Below are 21,831 nucleotides of genomic sequence, written 5' to 3'. Positions count from 1 at the left end.
CTATGGTAGGTAGCATATTATTTTATAATTTCAATATCATGGCCCTTAGCATATTATTTTGCTACATATTAAAGCATATCTTGGGCTCAAGTATTTACCTGTTCCGAGAAATAGGACATGGTATCTCCCATCCGCAGCGTGCACTCGATCCACAGCTATCTTTGTATACTTGTAGTCAGTGCCGATACGAACAATCAAAGGCCTTTTGTGGACTGGGTAGATGGAATTGTACATGAGAGGATGGTTCCGAATAAAACTGACAACATCATCTGGGAATTCCCTGGTGCTTCGTATATTGTGTGTAAATGCTCCTCCTGGACACTAGAAAGAAAGTTTTAAAGAACCAACTTAATAACATAGTTGTCTTATTCTAGTAATAATCAAAAACTCTGTACTTTTCAAATCACTTAGACGCTCCAGTTGCTTTAAGTGTATCTTCTACCATGGAGAAGAAAAAAAATAGCATGACTGTTATACTATTTGTAGAAGATTAATATAGTGTGTATAACTTGATACTTTGAATTAGGCTAAGTGCTTTTATGTTATTCTGTTTTCAGAGAAGAGCTGATGCCATCTTGTATATGAGATAACTCTTCACCCTTCTCACTCATCACTTTTCTACCTCTAATTTTGTGCCAGACACCATATAGTTAGAAAACAAAAACTTGTGGACACAATCTAATGCTGCTACTTGTTAAAATAAATTATATTATCATAATTAAGTCAAACTCTGACATTTAAAAATTTTATTTCATGTGATCTGCCCTCCCAAAAGAGAGAACTTAGAAATTGGAGCTTAGGGGCTGGGTGTGGTGTCTCATGTCTGTAATCCCAGCACCTTGGAAGGGTGAGATGAGAGGATGGCTTGAAGCCAGGAGTTCAAGACCAGCCTGGGCAACATAGCAAAATTCCATCTCTGGAAAAAAAAGTTTAAAATTAGCTAGGTGTGGTTGTGTGAGCCTGTGATCTCAACTCCTTGGGAAATTGAGGCAGGAGGATTGCTTGAGCCCAGGAATTTAAGGCTGCTGTGAACTGTGATTATACCACTGCACTCTAGCCTGGGCAACAGAGTGAGAGCCCATCTCTATTTAAAAAAAAAAAAAAAAAAGGAGGAGGAGGATGAGGAGGAGGAAAGGAAGAATAAGGAGGGGAAGAAGAGAAGAAAGAAGAAGAAGAGAGCTTAGATTGGATATGGTAAATTAAATCTGATAATTACCCTCTATCAAAGATCCCATTCATTATCCTTAGAATAAAATCCCAACAGCTTAGAATGCCCTACATGCCTCTGCATGATCTGGCCTGAGCTTGCCCGTCCCACTTTAGGTCTTGCTGCTCCTGAGCCTCAAGCACATACTTCCCCTCCATGATCTTGGCACCTGCTGTTCCCTGTCTAGCATACTCCTCTCTAGAACACCTCATGCCCTTTTCTGTTACCTCATTCAGTTCTCAAAAGTTGCTTCTTGAAAGTGATGACATATGAAAGTAGCTCTCCCTCTCAGTCTCTACTTTTTGTCTCCTTAGCTTGCTGTTTTTCTTCACAGCCCTTATTTACCTAACAGTATATTATATATTAGTTGCTTGCGTCTTTTTTGCCTGTTTCTCCCTGTAGAACATAAGCTTGTGCTAACTGTAACTGGGTCTATTTTGTTATTGTTTTGCCATCAGACTTATAACAAAGCTGGTTAAAAGATAATAAAAACATGTTGAATGAATGCATTATATCATTCATTGTATCTGGCCTGCAATTTTGGTACAAGGTCTGTATGAAACCGAAGCCTCAATTCTATTCAGGAGGGAAAAGATTCAGAGCATTAAGTCCAAAGGGGCAGACAGAAAACAAGAACTAGATCTGGAGAAAGGATGGCTGAACAGCGCCAGCAGTTCTGGAAAGGGAACCTGACAAGGGCTTCTGAGGAGAAGATTCCATTCATAGGGCACCTAAGGCCAAACTTAAGGGTAGGCTGGGAACTGCTGAAGCCAGGAACTGAAACTTGCTCACTAATAGGATCTGAGTGTTAAGTTATATGAGCAAAACCTTTGGGTATATAACATTTTAACACATTTAAACATTATTACTAATATTAAACACCTGTCAATATTAAATTCCTGTTGATATTTTCACTTCCAGAAACAAAAACACTATGTTACATTTTTCTTGAAACACACAGCACTACTGTTTCAGTTTTCATTTATCTCTTTAGAGAGGTATGCGTAAAAGGAAAGTAACAAGCTGCCTGGTCCAGCAATAGGCACAGCATCAGTCATAAATAGCAGGATGCAGTGGGGACTGTGACAAACTGGGAACTTATGTGTTGCCCAAAGATCCAGCTGATTGCTTCTAAGCTGGAATAAAATCTTCATGCTGCCAGACCTCAGCAGAAGATAGAATGTGGAATTTTGTGTAAAATCTGCCAATTGTTTAACGTTGACTCAATAAAAAAAGAAAAAAAAACCTGGGGGACCAACGAAAATATGACAATCTCCAGGTTAAATCCCTGCACCAGCTGCCCAACAGTATTAGTGCCTTTGGGCCAAGGTTGTCAGGCAGACCTCTATGTGCAGCTAGATCTCAGCAAATTACTAATATCGTCTCACTCATGTAGATTGCATCATCATGAAGGCAATTTTTAGACCTACTGTGACCAGTTAACATCACTAGAACTTTTTACAGACCTGATAAATATAGTTCTCCTTTTGTAGAAAGGCATGAGGAACAACTAAAAGACTTAAAAGAGTAGCAGTAATGAGACAAGTAATAAAACGAAACCTCTCATTCTTTTTTCCACTAACTAGACTTTCATCTGGATTTCATGTTTTTATTTTAAAAATAGTATTATATTTAAATACACATGTTTATAAGTGGCTCACAATGAAGACCAAAATGAGGACAAAAAATTTAATTTGAGGTTGTTCTAAGCTGATGAGTGTGTTCCACACTTCTGCAAAATATAGAATTATGGGTGTTTTCTAGCCTTAATCTTCACACAAGTGGAAAAAGGGAAATACATCACTCACTGCATGAAAACATGGAAAGAGCAATACATGGGTAATTTGAATAGTTCCAGATCTCCATAAAACACCACTAATTATGGCTTGCTAAACTGATATGTCTTCTTAAGTATTTGCAAGCATTCTTGTTTCTAAGTTCTGGAAAAATCCAAAGTTAGCACATATTACTAGACAATTATATAATTTCCAGTTAGTACAGTTTGATGTGTGATAAGCTTATTAAATTATCAGTGCCTAGTCTCTGGCTTTTACTTAAAGGTAATTGATATCTGGTACCAATTACATTAAGGTTGCTCAAAACCATAGTTATTATATAGGTAATCTGAACAAATCAAATCAAATAAGTTATTTTGCATTCACTCAAATATTCCCCACAAGACATTCTTTTAATACCCACAATGAATTTATCACCTAAAACAAGTGTCTCCTAGTATGAGTTTATGTTCCAATCTACCAAATAATTCTTACTGAAAAAAATTAATTCTTCTATTGATTCATGGCATCAACTTTCTTGGTAAGACAATGAGTGTTAATAATGTAACACACATAAACATTGATTGCCCTTTATAGACTTTATATGCAGTACTGAGTTTTCTCAGTGTAATGCTGCCAAGTATAAATCAGATGTGATTAACTTTTCTCTCACTTTGCATACAATAAAGCATGTTTATTGAAACTTCAAGATAACATAACATCTATGTGCCATCATAAAATATTTGTCCACTAATTAGGCTGGTGTTTCATTCTTTAGAACATTAATTTTACTCTGCAAATAGTCATTAAATTATTTTGGTTAAACTTCTCCTTTAAGTGTTCAGTTCTTCTAGCTAGTTGTCTATCAAGTAATGATAAGCACTCCTTCTTTGAGTAAAGACATTTATGTGTTTTGATTAAAGTGTGAGATGAAATGCTAGGAACAATAAGAAAGCTATGTTAAGAAAGTAACAGCAATTGTCCATACCAAACTTCTTTTCTATACTTAGGTATTCATAAATATCTTCTGCCTTCTTAAGTTTCTAAATATTCTCTTAGTCTTCACATCCGTTTGACTAGTTTTTCAGAATATATTTACATATTAACATACGTATCCATTATTTGGACATATTTTATCCAAAAAGCACTTTGATGTGCCCAGTAAGGGGACATAAGAATAAAAAATTACTGTTGACTTCTAGACACAAGTATTCTAGTAAGAAAGACATATTTAAATCAAAATAACAATATTATGACAAAAAGCAATAATTTGAGACAAGTATAAGATAAATAACCAGTCCTGTTTTAGGATCAATTTCCCTACGTACTCAAGAGCCAATATTTTAAAAAGGAGTTTATAATAGTAGATAACTTACAGCTGCCAAGGTCAGTGAGATGTTTAGAGATGAGAAAACAAAATTTAGAGTATTTAGAGAACTGAAATTCCTAGAGCATTGTTGGACCATGGAGTCCAAAATGAAGGAAAGAGGTAGAAGGTGAGGCTGAAGACAGACAGCAGAATATAAATGCAAAGCTAGGCAGAGAAACTGTGACTGGTGTGGTCAAGGGATCTTAACCTAACACTTGGGGGATGAGTGGTATATGGATAAACAGAAGGTCTGAGTGGCACTCTAGAATCTAGGCTTATTTCTAGTACTGGTCTATGAAAGTTGTATACTAAGAAAAACTCATTGTATATGTTTCAACCTTGGTAACCCAAGCCCTTTGTTTGAAACCCAAAGAATTACATAGCTGAAGACTGGTACTTATCTGTCAGCTCGCCCTCATCTTCCTATATTTGCCCTCCCCGACATACAAAACCCCATTGCCCCAGTCCTACTATCCCACATAGAGCTTCCAAAACTCACTTATTCATTTCCATCTGTGCCTTGTAGTGTATGTTGTGCCCTTCATCTGAAAACCCCTTCCTTCCTTACTCAATGTATCCAAATCCAATCACTCTTTAGGGCAAGCTCAATCTCACATTTTTTTTTTATGCCTTTTTAAGTCAGGCTGTTTTACTACAATCTCTCTCTTCTCTAAATATTAATAATATTTATTTTTAAAATTTTACTCACATGTTTTGAATAATGATGTGACAAAACATGTAATTAATTTTTCATGTCTATGTGCCTTATGCATTCAACTTTCTTGGAAGTGTTCCTGACTGATGTTTTCAAACATCTAAGAGAAATAGAAATACTCTAATGTAAGCACAACCAGAAGACGTATGTAATCAACAAAGGTGCCAGCAATAAAATTCTCGTATCCTTGCCACCACTGACTATGTGGATCATCAATTTTCTGTGATCCTTTGCTGGTACCAGACCTGTCCAAAGCATGAAGATTGAAGCACATGACTCTGCTATACTTATAAAGAGATGTTAAAGTTGAATACTTTCATTAAGTTCTGCTTTAACAGGATATACAACATATATAAACAATCTCCTGCAGAAGCTTTATACATGTTGCAACAGAATAATGGAATATGTTTGCTCGGCCTCAGAGTATTCATTCTTTGGCTGCCCTTTGCAACATACCAAAGGTGTCTTGTTTCTTCCACAAACTTGAATTACTTATGGAAAAACATTATGACACAATTGGCAGGCTTCTTCCTACTGACTTGGGCTTGCTGGCGGGGCGGTTTACTAACAGAGCTATCAACCGTGCTTTAAAAGAAGCACCTACAGGGAACATTAGAATGAGGGCATGAGATTTCTGCCAGTGTCATTTCTTTAAGAGCACAGTTATATAGTTATGGGGTTGACTGGGCAACCATACTACTCTATATATGACAATCACAATTGATACTTCACTGGGAGGACATCAGAAGCGACATTCTTAACCTTGGAGAAGAGAGAATACTTTTGGTCACTTGGCTGCAAGTCTTCTGGCTACATGAGCAGGCTATTAAACCCTGCAAGTGCAGGGAAGAGACAGACACTGGCACTTTCAGTCAGAGAGCTGACCTCATGGTGTTTTGCTGGTTGAAGGGTGGAGGGACAGAATCTTCAGGGAGGTACACTTTTCCAGGAGGAGATCCCGAGGTCACTCCTCCACCCTGCCTCTTTTATTCTCAAAGGATCACTCATCTGACAATTTTTTGATTTAAAGAAGCTGCTCTGCTCTCAACACCAGATGTAAGAAACCACATTATAGAAATATTTCTCAAGTACTGACTACTCCCTTTTCTTCATGGAGTCTGCTCCAGATGTGTGTTGCTAACTCTGGCTTATTCTACACTGCTTTGGAACAAGAAACAAATGTTCATTCTTGAGAGCTAAAAAACAGTGAAAAGTGGAACTGTTAGCAGAATCTTCTCATTTAGCATTGGTTTACTCCATTTTACTAAAAAGGATTTAGTAAGAAGTGTTTAGGATTCCTACATTTCATGTAGAACAACAGCTGCCTGACATGAGTGGTTTTCTCACCATGATTCTCTAAGTTCTACACACCTGTTAAGGTGCCCTTCAAGTTGTCAAGTGGGCGAAGAGCCTGATGAGAGGTAAAGTCAGAGGTCACTTTTCTTCAGGAAAAAAATGCACGTACTTGTAGCATTTGCCAGTTTCCATGGTGTAAATAGTCTCACCATGGCTGATATCAAGTTACCACTCTAACGTTCTTAATAGAGAAGAGGTGCACATTATCTGCTCTTGTGAGCTGGGTACATGCTGGCTCCAGCGCAGACTGCATGAAGCTCTGAGGCCTCAAACTCTGATTCAAGCAGTATGGATCTCTTTCATCTTTTTAATATCTTTATTTGAGGAGTTTCTCTTAAGTTTTTTTGGCGGAAATAGAATTTTGTTGAGTTTGCAAATCAGTTGTCCCTGTACTAACCCTATTTATATGTGGTTCAAAAGAATCATTGATGAAAACACATGTAATCACAACTACCTCTTAATTTTCCCTATTTAGATGAGTCTATGACTAGGTCAATTTCAAATAGAAAGTCACTCTCAAAAGTCTGATATTTTTCTCTAGAAATGCATAAAATATGTTGAGTAAAATAATAAGAGCCTTTGATATATAATGGAATATGAAAGTTGTCCAGCCTCCCCTTCCCCTTCCTTTTCTCATAAACAATCTCTGCTTGTTATCCAATACCCCCCAATCTAAAACTGCTGATGCTTTTCCCTTAAACTGCTGATGCTTTTATACAAGATTAATGTTTTATCCATCTTCTTTTGAGCTGTGAATATCAAAGAGGAATAATCCTAAAGGATATTGTAAATTCTGTGACAGGAGTTTGTCACTTATAATTAAGTAAGACCTAAACATTTAATGTTTTTATGAACAAGTACCTAGTCTCCTAATTTTTCTAAAGTTGATTAAAGATCAATTGTTCTGCATAAAATACATTTGAATGATTAGTCTTTGAGCTTCCTAGCCAAGTAACCAAACTCAAGCTTTAAAAATTTTGGATTGGCTGGGCGCGGTGGCTCACGCCTATAATCCCAGCACTTTGGGAGGCTGAGGCGGATGGATCATGAGGTCAAGAGATCGAGACCATCCTGGTCAACAAGGTGAAACCACGTCTCTACTAAAAATACAAAAATTAGCTGGGCATGGTGGCGCGTGCCTGTAGTCCCAGCTACTCAGGAGGCTGAGGCAGGAGAATTGCTTGAACCCAGGAGGCGGAGGTTGCGGTGAGCCAAGATCGCACCATTGCACTCCAGCCTGGGTAACGAGCGAAACTCCGTCTCAAAAAAAAAAAAAAATTTGGATTAAAACATGCTCTTTAAAGGCTTAGTAAACTATGTTTTCAATTTTCAAAAAATTGACATTAGCATAATTTAAGAAGATGAGAAAATAAAAGAGTAAGCAATATTGCAAATGAACTCTAATAACAAAAATACAATGAATCAACAATTAGTAAAAATTACATAGGATAAATATTTGGAAGAATATTAGCAAAGATAACTTCAAATTCAAGAAAAAATAAACACTTTGCTTAAATGTTAATAGCTATCTTTTGATTTTTAAAATAAATTCATTATTCATATTTACCCATTTTAAAATGATAACCCTATTTTATGAAATGCAGAAATAAAAGATTATATTTCTCTTAATGTTCAATTGTATAACATCTCTTGGTGTACCGTCTGACATTTTAGAAACAAAAACTAGCCAACATTCTAGAAGGCAGCATTATTATAGGCCAAATGAGAAAGAAAGAGTAGGATTGTTATTAATGGAGTCTTAGAAAAATTCCAGTTCTAAAATTCCAGTGCACTGTATGTATCTTCAGCTGGAAAACTGAGTTTTCGATGTGTCCTTAATACTATTGATATTGCATGATATGGATATATCCACCTGCTTTAAAAATAATACTTCTAGTTCAGACCATTCCTAATTAGAAAGCAGCCTGTAGTTAAACAGTTCTAATTTGTGTGTTACTTTATAGTTTATAAATATTTTATTTGAATAATTATATCTCATTTGTTGTAATTATCTGCTTACACATACATTTTCTTTCTTTGAGATATATATAAAACACAATTTTTATCTAAATAGATTCCTAGAACTGGAAATATCTCTATATGAAGTATCTCTAAATTATTTCTCACATGATTATTCCTTAATTAAAACAGATATTCAGGCCTAGCACAGTGGCTCACGCCTGCAATCCCAGAACTTTGGGAGGCCGAGGTAGGTGGATCACGAGGTCAGGAGTTCAAGACCAGCCTGGCCAACATGGTGAAACCCGATCTCTACTAAAAATACAAAACTTTGCTGGGCGTAGTGGTGTGTACCTGTAATCCCAGCTATTTGGGAGGCTGAGTCAGGAGAATCACTTGAACCTGGGAGGTGGAGGTTACAGTGAGCTGAGGTCATGCTACTACATTCCAGCCTGGGCAACAGAGCAAGACTCCGTCTCAAAAATAAAATAAAAAACAGATATTCATTTATTGTTAAATGATTTTTTTATAAAGTATCTTGAAGAATTTTTCCTGAATACTTACAGTTCCAGGGCGAGGATATGGAATTCTGCCCTGATAGGAAATCACCTGATGATTGGGCCCTTCTTTGTGGGCAAAAGGCCCATTAAACACAGTCTGTATATCAGATAAATGATACACACACACTGCTGATCCTTTGAAAACTGAGCTAAAAAAGAAAACAGAGAAAGGCATTTTCTCATTTTTAAAATTAAAATACATTTTTAAAATATATGGTAAAACATGATAAAAAGTTAATATAATTCATCATAGAAAAGTTAAATGTTACTGTATACATGTGAAAAGTTAAAAAATTTTGAAAAAAGATGATACATAAAGCATTAAAATATGCAATTCATCCATGGAGATAGTAGACAGTATATTATAGTGAAGTCCTTTTCAATGTTTCCAAAATATAGGAAAACTTTGAGAAGTTTCTAACTAGTTTATCTTAGCAACAAGAAAAGTATATTGAAATTTTATTTAAAAGTATGAATTTCAATTTCAAATCACTATCTATGTGACCTATCACAATCTAACTCAAAGAAATAAATCTCATTAATAATTGAACACCATATCTTTTTGTATCATGATTATTTTAATATGAGTGTTCTCACATGGTATCTCAAATGTTAGTTGGAGAAGTCTATGTTGTATGGTTTATGTACTTTTTCTGTGGGTCACAAAACAAAAAATAGGGGCCCAAAAAAGATTCATTAAACCATCTTTAGTCATTGACACACCATAAAATTTGTTTGAATCCTTAGTAAGAAATATTTCCATTGTCCTATGGCAGGTTGCCTGAAATCAGTATTTCTCTGACTCACATATTTATTTCAAATTAGATGTCTAATAAAAAAAGGTGCATTCCCATAAAAAACAAATAAGATACACTGTTAACTATTAGCATTAGTAGAGAGAATGATGATTTTGAATTTTTTGATATTGAAGTTACTGGTATTCGGAAAAACAAAACTAGAAAAATAGTTTTAATGGGAACAATATTTTCTCAAGACTACTTAAAACAGGAGTTAAACACATCCTTAAAGACATCTTTTTAGACATCTTGTGGGGCAACTACAAATATTCAAAAACAATATTCTTGTAAATTTCTTTCACTTTGAATAGCTCATTACAGTTTACAAGTATAATATGTTTTCCTCACTTAAAAAAAAAACAGCTACAGCCTTTAGATTTTTGTTTTGTAGTTGATTGTCTAATCAAAGGGACCCATTATCTTCTACATTGGCTAAATACAGCTTAACTCTAAGGAATATGCTTAGTTTAAAATGAATAAAGAAAAATATGTGCAGGAAAAGGCAAAAATACAATTTGTTACCTTGAAATGTATACTTTAACCAGTTTGGGCGTCCCAGAGCAGTGAGAAGACATTAAACTAATTTTCAAATATATAAAATAATGTCATATAGAACGAGAAAATTGGTTCAGTGTTTTGTTAGGTTCTAAATAGTCATCACTTTACATCAGAAGTAAAAAGTATTTTTATAGAAATGCCTAATTATTTCCAGATTTCCTAAGGTATAGTTGGTATACCAAAAACATACAGTACATAATTAATATATACAATGTGGTAAGTTTGGGCATATATATATATATATGTGTATATATATATACACATACACTTGTGTTACATTACCACAATCCAGGTGATAAACATTTATTACCTCTGATAACAGCAACCAAAAAATGCCAAAAGTTGTATTTGCTCATGAGTGCTCAAATTACTTTCTTTAAAAAACTTATATATTTTTTCCTACTTTATACTTCATATTTTCATTTGTTTCATAAAAATATCATGCAATCATTACAAATACACTCTACAAAAGTATTTAAAAAGCATTAATTGGCTCCAACATATTTTGGTAATCAGGAAAATGTAAATAAAATGGAAGGGTCACATCCCAAATGCCAAGTAAAATTAAAAGTTGAAGAGAAGAATGCTTTTATAATAATTACTGTTACTCTATGAAGTTTATGTTTAACTCATGAAATGTAACTGTTGAATAATTACCTTGATGCTGTAAAAATGCCATACACTAGTGTTGTTCTCGGGTTATCAGTTTCCAGCAGAAACACATCCTCTATAAAAAGGAAAATACCAGTCTTTTAAAGTCTCCAAGTATTAACTTCATTGTTTTGAAAAATTTACCCTAAGAAAATAATTTCAACTATGAAAAGTACTCTGCAGAAAGACAGTCCTGTACCTTGGTGATAATTTGGAAACCAGTAAATGATAGAAACACTAAAATAATACAGATACTAATGGATTTTATGAAAATTTTGTATCCTTGTGAAAAACCACGCTAGTAAAATAATATTATGGGGAAAAATACAATAGTATATTATATGGACTACAACCATATTAACATAAAAATATCCATCAAAATACAAGAAAAAGATTAACAGTGAGTGTTCCAGGAGGCAAAGCTGTAGGAATTTTCTGGTTGCTTCTTTCTAAATATCCTTCAATGTTAATATATTTCTTTTTTTAATTAAAAATTACAAATCTCAATTTCTTTTTATCTAATGTTAGGAGCTGGAAGACAGAATAAAAACTTTTCATAGTGACTTACCATCAAATAGAAATTTTTGTGGCATATGGTCAAAACTGCTAGTGATACTTCTATTTAATGATAGCTCCTCTAACAACAAGATGTTTAAAATAAATTAAAGGCAAAGACAAAAGTATGCCTAGTAAAGTGATAAATAACACAATATGGAAGTAGATTTCTCATAGAAAACTCTAATTAATAATAAATTGCCACAATTATATTTAAGGTCTAGATGTAGTGACAATCTTGCTAACATAATTATTGCTGAGAAACACAAAGAAATATGTATTTACTTTAAATTAACAATGAATTTAAGTGACCTCATAAGCAATAAATATTTAACCACTCAAGCAATAAATTAATAACCACTAGCGCTTCCATATGTGAATAAAGGCTGACAATGTCTAGCTCTCCCTAAAGAAAAGAAAATTTGAAACATAAAATACATTCACAAATATCTAGGGGGATAGAATGAACGGGTAGGCTATTTCATAAAATGATACTTAGAACTTTTCTCTAGAAAAGCTTATCTAGAAAAGTTTGTTCCATAATCAGCATAATGGTTTTTGAGCAGAACAATGATCTATTTCATGTTTATAACTATTAGAATCAGTAAACTTTTTCATACGGTAACAGATTTATTGCAATGACCATTATTTTATATATTATTGAATTAAGGTGAAAGAAAAGTCATTTATAAATGGCATTTAGTAAATATGATGTGCACTGGGATATTCAGATTAAAAAAAAAAAACAAAAACCTGTTCCTTGGCAGGAGGGAATCAAACTGTCAGTCCTTATTTGACCTGGAAAGTATAAGTCTCCTCCTGTCACACTGAGAATACTTAATCTCAGGGTCACCAAGCAGAACTAAGCAGGAAACATGAGTCTCTAAATGTAAACATGAGTCTACACTGACACTTTTTTGCATCCAAACTCTATCCTGTCCGTTAGCTACAATAGTGAAAATATATACCTGTATTTTTACACAAAATCAGAATATTACATATTCTAATATACATAAAATAGTCATTTATAAAAACACTTATTATTACCTATATGCAAATTATTCAAGTTACACCCCCAAAAACACACACTCATTCATATATCATGGTGATTTCCATGAGCTAAATGTTTCAGCAGTGCCCTCCTGACATAATAGATTAAAAAACACTTAATTTATGACCAGTATGTAGATCATTAATTCAAATTAGCACATTATTTATACTGAAAATATCTATGGAAAACACACACTCTTCTGAGATCTTATTTAAATATATAAACTTTATAAGCCTTCTTTCAGAAACATTTTTCAATCTCTATGTATGTACCTAATTCATCAAAGTGTGTTTCTGGGCCATCTTCATCTGTTACCGAGCATACCAGCCTCGCCTTTAAGAAAGTGGTCCACCTGTTGACAAGGCTACGCAGTCCACCAGAGTCATTCTAAAACCATTTTGTAAACATAATTCAGATCGCTTAAGTAAATATTGAAGCACATTAAAAATTCAACTTGAACGCTAGTTGCTTGGAGAATGAAAATCTGAAGAACAGATATGTTAACCACTTTTGTACATTGATAGTCAAAGAGAAATACTTATGACTTATGGTATTTTATACAGTAGTTATACTATTCTCTTATAGCATGATATCAGTTGAAAATACATGTACTTGATAAATGTATGACATAAATATTTCTAATTTTAACAATGTATAATGGAAGTATTTATAAAATGCTATGGAATATAGATTGTTTAATTTCCCTTTCATTGATAACTGTCTTCAATTTGAACATAACTTATTATGCTCAGTGAGTCTTGCAGATTGTAGTCAGGAGAGTGGTTCTGTCTTTACACCAAATGGTCCCCAATAGTTTTATATTCACTCCTTTATTTACCCAAATTATCACATAATTTTCAGTATTTCTAATCTGATACCTTATTATACATTATTTATCTGGCCAGCACAGGGGAAATGGCATTTGAATCATTCACAAAGAGTCTCTATTGAAGATACATTTTTTCTTTGTCTCCAAAGGCCTTTTACCCTTTCTGCTGACTTTGCTATCTTGTTCCAAATGACTGAGAAACAGTTGAGCTCCATGATCAGTGGAATATTATAATACATAAATAAAAACTATTTTAAATACTAAGCACAAACATTTTTTCACAAAGGATGGTAATCATACATAAGTCAGGACAAGTCTGTAAAACTCTATTATAGAGAGGACATCACAAATTTTCTTGCGTTATATATACTTATTGTTTCTACACAACAACATTTTGGTTGCTGTTTTTAATTAGAATTTTATTTTATTAAAGCTTTCCTTAATTTTCACTATTTATAAATGGTTCCTTAATGATCATCTTTAACTGAGATATTTGCTGTATTTTATTCACAAAAATAAATTTCTTTTGGTCATATACAATTTAACCATTTTCATACCAAATGGATATACAAAAATTTGTCACAACTATTCATCTGTTTAAGAACAGAACCCAAAATATTTTCTTAAGATTTTTACAAAAGTAGGGTACATTTATCTCATATAACTTATTCACAGTTAGAGTTTGGGTTTGGGTTATAAACACTATATTCAGTGTATAATAATGATAATGAATAACTGTTATATTAAATGTTTCCCTGAATATTTCATTTATTGATATATAACAATTGATAATAAAAACATGGAGATAAACCATAATTTGAATGTCTTGGTCTTGCTTCAGATCAGAACAGCATTAATACTTACAGGACATATTCGAGCAATCATGGAATGAATCTCTTTTGTGACCCTGTTACCATCAGTCAGTTTTTCTTTGAAGAAGAAGAATATCTTAGCATCATTTGGATCAGTACCATCTGGGATGACATGTGCATCTATAAACACAGGTTCTAGAAAAAAATATAAAAGACTGTATAGTTATTCATGATGAAAATCCATCTTCTATTCATCCAAATAGACCACAGGCACATGCCTTTCCCATCTTTGGCAGAAAAACAATTGAAGGCAACATTTCTAAAAGCAGTAATTGCATTCGCTCACCATACCACATTTGGAATGTCAAGTACCACAAAGCATAGCTATAACATGAGAACCTACTTTTTTTTCTGTCTGCAATACATTCTGGAAGTGCAAGAAATGCAAAAATTCTTTGTGCACCGATGAGTCTAAAAAAATTGAAAAACTTTTCTACCAGTTATTTCCCAAGGAATCTGATGGCTGTTTTATCGAAAAAAAATTATTTTTCAAAGTGTGTTTTTCAATCTAGTGCATATAAACTCCAATTCACTGAAGCAGAATGAAGAGTTGGAAGTCCAAGAGCTAAAAATCATATTTTTTTTCTTAAATTGCAACATATTAAATGAAGGAGAAACTTTTCAAGGAGAAACAGTGTCATTAGTCATTTGGAGACATACAGCGTTTCCTTATTTCAAGAACAAAACAACTTTTAGAATACTCTATTTTCAGATGTATTTGTGGAATAATCTGAAGAAGTAAATGAACAATCAAATGCTTTCTTGTGCTGGCCTATCAGGGAAATAGGATGCTTCATTGTGGTGATTCATGCTTAACTGTGCAATGTTCAGTGAACTGCCACATTTAGGGTTGGCTAAAAATTTTCTCTAGGGTGAAATGACAAGATTCTTAGCTTTTTAAAAATTCCTCTAAACAACAGCATTTGATTGAAATAACACAGTAAAATCAAATGAGCACCTTTTTTTGATGTGAAGTCCATATGATACCAAGAACTGGAGGCAACTGAATATGGATAATCATAAAGTTACCATTCCTGTGATTTCTATTGAATATTAGCCCATTTATGAAAAAACACATGCCATTTTTATAATTTTAGAATCTAAGTTTAAAACAAAAAAAGAGGAGGCCCTCACTATTATTTATTGCATCTAAATGTCAGACATTTGGGATAATTTTTAGATTTGTCATTGTTAAAATATACAAGAAGATTAAATGAAGTAAAAAGCATATTTAATTATAATATGTTACAATTAAACAACCAGAGAAGATGCTTAGGCACTGAAATATATGATAAATTATCACTGTCACTTTTATTTATTCATATTCATATGATAATTGTAGGATGATTAACAGAAATAAAGATCTGGAATACTGACTATGAGCTTTTTAATTATTTATTTCCCCCAAATATTTTAAATCATACAGTACAGAATTACCATTATTCATGTTATAGCCTTAGTTTTTAACCATTTTCCCTAGTTGTTACAGTGGAATTAAAAAAGTTAGTTTAAAGTATGATAACAAAAAATAAATGCATCAAATGCTTTCTTACCACTTAGCCATTTGGAATTGTATTGATCAGTTCTGACTGGATTCCTCTTGGTTAAACTTCGAAAAATAGCAGAATCTGTCCCCATGAAATCTATATACACTGCAGAGAAAAGCTCCTCATCTATGAAAAATAAAATGTTAATAGAAATGTAAACTTTAAAGCTATTTTGATATTCTAGGTGAGTTTATTTATTAGGAGATCACCACAGGTGTTACAGTGTTATGATAATTGGTTATAACCAAACATTATTTGGTTTGCATTGTCCAGCAAATCAATACATTTTAATCTTTCATCATTATTGCCTGAATAATTACTATATTTTTTAAAAAATCAAACCTCAAAACAACTTTATTCTATGTAAAAGTGAAAGTTCCTCTACCTATACTTTTACTATGTAGTATTTTTTTTTTTTTTGAGAAGGAGTCTTGCTCTGTTGCCCAGGCTTCAGTGCAGTGGTGTAATCTTGGCTCACTGCAACCTCTACCTCCTGGGTTCAAGCAATTCTCTGCCTCAGACTCCTGAGTAGCTGAGATTACAGGTGTCTGCCACAATGCCCAGCTAATTTTTGTATTTTTTAGTGGAGATGGGGTTTCACCATCTTGTCCAGGCTGGTCTTGAACTCCTGACCTCATGATCCACCTACCTTGGCCTCCCAAAGTGCTGAGGTTACAGGTGTGAGCCACCATGCCCAGCCACTATATAGTAATTTTTATATAGAGTCTATTAGAAATAGTAGATGAATGATAGATAACAAAACAGCTTAATTGTTTACCTGTAATAAATTTAAAAGAAAACACTATAAGAGTCAGAAAACATAGTTTCTATTGGTAATCGCTAACAAATTGGGAATTAGGGCCAAGTTTGAATATTCTGAGTCTCAACCTTCTAATCTATAATGTATGGGAATTAGATTATGTTCTTAAAAGTTCTTAACACATATTAAAATTTCTATGATCTTCCTAAATGGACTGAATATAACAGTTTTAAAAATTATTATTATGTCAAGGAGGCCACATTATAATTGTCAACATAGTATCAGTGATTAAAAATTTAATTACTAAAAGTATATATTTTGATCTTTACTGCTAGAAGGTTCCCAGTAAGGTAAACAAGGTGCTACTTTTTCTATTGCAACTCAGCCATAAATTAGAATATGATGGTAAGAAAGAAAAGATATTTAAAATTAAATAAATTATCACTATTAACAGAATCAGATGTATTAATCTATACATAATATTCAACATTTAGCTTATTGTTTGAAGGTCCATATTACTTTTCATCTAGTGAGGAGCAGTAAGCATTGAGTTGGTATCAACATGACCCCTGAGTATAAAAGAGTTGCTTAATATCTATTTTAAAAAGAATGAAATGTATCAACCTGGCCCACTGAACTGCCATGCAGTTGCATTCCTTGACTGTTGCTCTAGGATTACTCCCTGGGCTACATTCAGACTGTGGTCATTTTGGCAGGATTGGAACATTTCAAAGTACTCTAAACTCACTGTTTAGTAATAAGCAATACCAGTTGGCCCAGCATAGAATGGAGAATGGAAGGTATCTAATATGTGCTCACCAGGTTATGAACTGGACCCCTACCAGTTAGCAAGCTGGTGTGGCAGGCATTTTGTTCCTCAGCTCTCCTTCCTAGTAGGGATTCTAGGCCCATGGAAATAGATTACAGGGAGATAACAAAAATGTGCATAAAAACTTTTTTAAAAAATCATTTTAGCTTCTTTAAAATTCTGAGAACATTTGTGAGGCTTATATACACACACATATGGCTATTAAATTGTGATAACTTTGCAAATAGTTATTTCAGACTTTTGTTATATCCCATTAACCATAAAACCATGGATTATACATTCCTGCTGTTCAACAGATTGATTAGTAGAATCTACAAAAGTCGATATCATAGAAACAGAGAGTAGAAAGGTAATTATCAGGGACTGAAAGGTAGAGGGAGGGACAAAAAGAAGTGTTCATCAAAGGGTACAAAGTTACAGCTAGACTAGGGGAATAAGTTTTGGTAATCTACTGTACTGTACAGTGACCAAGGTGACAATAAATAAAATTTATTGGATATTTCAAAACTGCTTAAAAATAGGTTTTAACATTATCACCATAAAAATAAGTTGGTAAGGTAACAGATATGTCAATTGGCTTGACTGAATTTTTCCTTTATGTATACATAGATCAAAACACCAGTTTCCTATATATATACAAAATTATTACTTGTCAACTAAAACAAATAAAAAATAATGAAAGAAGGTAAAGAAAAAAGTACTAAAACATGAGAAAAAGTGGGTGTACTTAATACTACAAACACAATTACAGAAAACACTGAAAATGACTTTATCATTATACGTAACTATAGGTATACATATACATACTTTTAAAAAATGCTTGGCTTGCTCTAGGTATGACAAAACTGTCATTTATCGATGGAAAGTTACAGGCTTATCATTAATCACAAATATTTTTACAAATGAGAACTGAATTCTCTATTTTTCAGCTCACAACTTTCTTCCTATTGTTTTACTCACATACTATCATCTATACAGCCATCAAGGACAGGCACACCTTGTCATGCTAATTTTCCATGTTATTTTATGTTTAATCCATTATCTACTTACTGATCATAATAGACACCGTGTTCATAGTGGGGCTGAAAGAGCAGCGTCCTTTTCCAGATTCATACTTGGAGTCCATCATGAAAACTTGGTCCTTTATTGTGGATAAAATTTAAAATGTGGCAATGATAACTTATTTAATCAAGACAATTGTCATTAGTAAAACGAAGCATAGTTAAAATCAATATGCTTTCTAGTTGGTTGCTTATGCCTTCCAATTTACTATATTAAGATTTATTCAAACTATGAGAACAGTCCATCTGTAATTACACCCTAACCTCAGCAGGGCTAGCTCTCATTCTATTACACTCCCCATAGAGCTGATGCAAGAAGTTATTCTCCTCAAATCAACATCAGCAAAAATCACTTGAAAATCAAGTATTATTATAAACCTCAACTAGATGTGTTGAACATCAGCCAAAAGAAGAAAATGGTCCACAGAGGAACAATCTATGTAAGGACTATAATATTTTCAAAATAATTAATATATTTTTTAAAATAAAATTTTACATTATTAAATTTAATCATGTAAGGCATTATACAAGATTCAACAAAATAATTCATAATTTAGATTTAAAATGTGCTATTTACTCATGAGTTTATTTAATGAAAATGTACTGGGCATCTGCCACGTACCAGAAACTGACTAAACACTAGGGATATTGTAAACAAAATACATGAAAATCTTTGTCCTCAAGTAATTTATAATCTAGTGAGAAAGAGAATAAATAATTAAAATATGGAGTATGTTAGATGAAGCTTGCTACTGAGCAGAAAAGTTAAGCAGGAAAAGGGAATAGAGAATAATATAGATTGGGGGCAACAGATTCAATGGTTTTAGCCTCACCAAAATGGAATATATTGTCAGTATAAATATGTACCTTTTTCTTACGTAAAGTTAATAGAAGTCTCTTCCTAAAATTCAAAGTAAAAAAATGACCATTTTAATAGGTCAAATAAGATGATAAAAAAGCTTAATTATAAAGTTAAGGTTTTTGAAATTTATCCTGAAAGAAATATGAACTCCGTAATATTTTTGCGTGTAGAAATGGAAAAACCAAAACCCTGCTCTAGGAAGGGGGACCGTATTGTGAGCTTTAGGAAGATTGGGAATGAAATGTATAAAACTGGACACTGCATTCAGGAAAATGGGTTAGTTTCCTATTACAAGAGTCCAGGAATTAGGTAATAATAATCTGACTTGGCATGTTTTCAGTGATCACGGTAAGAGCAGTAGAGAGGTAAGAAAATTTATAGTGGCAGTCAACAGCGCTTGGCAATCAATTATAATTTGGTGGTTCTAATTTTATTGTACTTGTTGTCCTTTTCACATTTTCTCCATACCTTGAAAGAACACATTTATTACATTCTCCATACATGCCTCCAAACTACTGTTTTGTAAAAGATAATCTAAAACGGTAAATCCAAATAAATTATAGATTTGTGATCATCAATCACAATTTCTAATTGATCATATTCAGGAAAACAAAGATGATTCTGAAGTTCCGACTCCTTGAAAAAACAAACATAGTACAAAGTTGTTGTACTGAGTTTCTGCCCTACTGTAGGACCTCCCTAAAGGTAATAGAGAATAATAGAGCTTAAAAAGAATCATAGTCCTCTAGCCTAAAAAGATTATTTTTGAGCATCCTAAGATCTTTGTCAATGAAGTCACTCTGCAGTCGATGAAAAAATATGACTTGTCCAGAAGACCATGTAGCTAAAGAGTGATAAGAGCACAATTTGAATTCAGTCTCCTGATTCCTAGTGATTCTGATTTCCAAAAAGTCTTCATTTATGTAATGAATAAACTAAATAAATAATTCTAAACCAGAAGAAAAACATAAAAAATCCGTAAGCCTTGTTGCAGTTCTAGAGCTGAAGACTGATTTGACCAAATAAGTGAGAGTTCATGTTACAGGAATTGATGAGGTTGCTTAGGTACCATTTGCTCTCAACTGACCTGCTCCTAACTACCTTGCACAGCATTCTCATACTCACACAGTCATAATCTAGATCTTGTCATCACCAGAAGCAGATGCGGTCTACCCTAATAATAACTATCTCAAGCACCCCGAAATAATTCTTCAAACTTGTCTCCTAAGAACCCTTTTCCACTTCTCCCCAGTTCATTAGGCATTTCTCTTTTTGACTTTGTTAACAAGTTAGATTCCATGTATTTTTGCTTGTTTGCTTTTTAAAGACAGGGTCTAGCTCTATCACCCGGGCTGAAGTGCAGTGGTGTGATCCTGACTTACAGCAACCTCCACATTCCAGGTTCAAGCGATTCTCACGCCTCAGCCTATGGAGTAGCTAGGACTACAGGGAAGCACCACCACGCCTGTTAATTTTTTGTATTTTATTTATATAGACAGGGTTTCGCCATGTTGCCCATGCTGGTCTCCAACTCCTGGCTCAAGTGATCTGCCTGCCTTGGCCTCCCAAAGGGCTGGGATTACAGGCAGGAGCCACTGTGCCCGGCCAGATTCCATGTTTTTTTTATTTCAATAAATTTTTGACACAATATTCGATTCCTTGAATCTATGACTTTTTTCCATTTTATCCATACACTAAAAGCATACATCAATCTACTTTCTCTGTACCTGCCTCCAAACTATTAAACATTTTGTGGAAGGTAACCTAAAAAGGTAAATTCAATACACTATAGATCTGTGATCACCAACCACAAGAGGATCCCCTACAATGTGCAGTGGCCTTTCAAAGATCCTCTTATCACAACTGGTTCTGTCATCAAAAATTTCAAGCCTTTGCCATTATAGTCAAATCCTGATTTTTATTTCCTAACTTACTCTCAACTCATATTATTGCCAAACACTTTGCAGAGAAAGCAAAGCCCTTTAATGACGTATCTTCACCCCTCACTGCTAAACATGTAAATATCATATTTAGTAATGTAATATTATATTGATATGTCCACTAATATATGAGACTAAGCAGTTCTCTTAGTTGAGGCCAATTCTTCAGCGCTTTGCATTTCATCTTATCTGGTCTTTTAGGCACCGTACATTTCCATTATTCCTTCTGTTTCTTTGATACATGCTTCCGTATTAACTGAAGCCTTTATGCCATTATTTTAACAACCCCTGTAGCTCCCATGTGCCACTCTCCTTATAAACCACATTCCTCAGAGAATGACATACATACTCATCACCATTTTCTGACTTGTCCTTTTATTTTTAATCCACTTTAATTCAGAATCTAACATCAATTATTCCACTGAAACTCTTATTGATAAGATCTTTAATGACAATCATAGTACACAATTCAGTGCTGATTTTTAGATGTCATCTTACTTGGATTCTCAATGGCACTCAAGATTGTTGCAAACTTCTATCTTTTTAGAGTGACTTATTGTTATTTCCCAGAACCAACA

General features: G+C 33.6%; 1 protein-coding gene across 1 annotated transcript in view; it reads right to left on the bottom strand.

Moving 5' to 3' along the window:
* SEMA3C (semaphorin 3C) overlaps positions 1-21,831 on the bottom strand; it is a 177,981-nt gene that overhangs the window by 50,475 nt on the left and 105,675 nt on the right. The window contains exons 6-12 of the mRNA XM_002751658.5: positions 18,441-18,531; positions 15,808-15,927; positions 14,247-14,389; positions 12,826-12,940; positions 10,954-11,023; positions 8,946-9,090; positions 99-321 (exon numbers count right to left, since the gene is read on the bottom strand). Coding sequence (XP_002751704.1) covers positions 99-321; positions 8,946-9,090; positions 10,954-11,023; positions 12,826-12,940; positions 14,247-14,389; positions 15,808-15,927; positions 18,441-18,531 — 907 coding nt within the window. The remainder of the gene's footprint in view (positions 1-98; positions 322-8,945; positions 9,091-10,953; positions 11,024-12,825; positions 12,941-14,246; positions 14,390-15,807; positions 15,928-18,440; positions 18,532-21,831) is intronic.

The sequence above is a fragment of the Callithrix jacchus genome, chromosome 11, assembly GCF_049354715.1.
Source record: "Callithrix jacchus isolate 240 chromosome 11, calJac240_pri, whole genome shotgun sequence".
NCBI classification, from domain to species: domain Eukaryota; kingdom Metazoa; phylum Chordata; class Mammalia; order Primates; family Cebidae; genus Callithrix; species Callithrix jacchus.
This window is presented reverse-complemented; position numbering and strand designations above follow the sequence as displayed.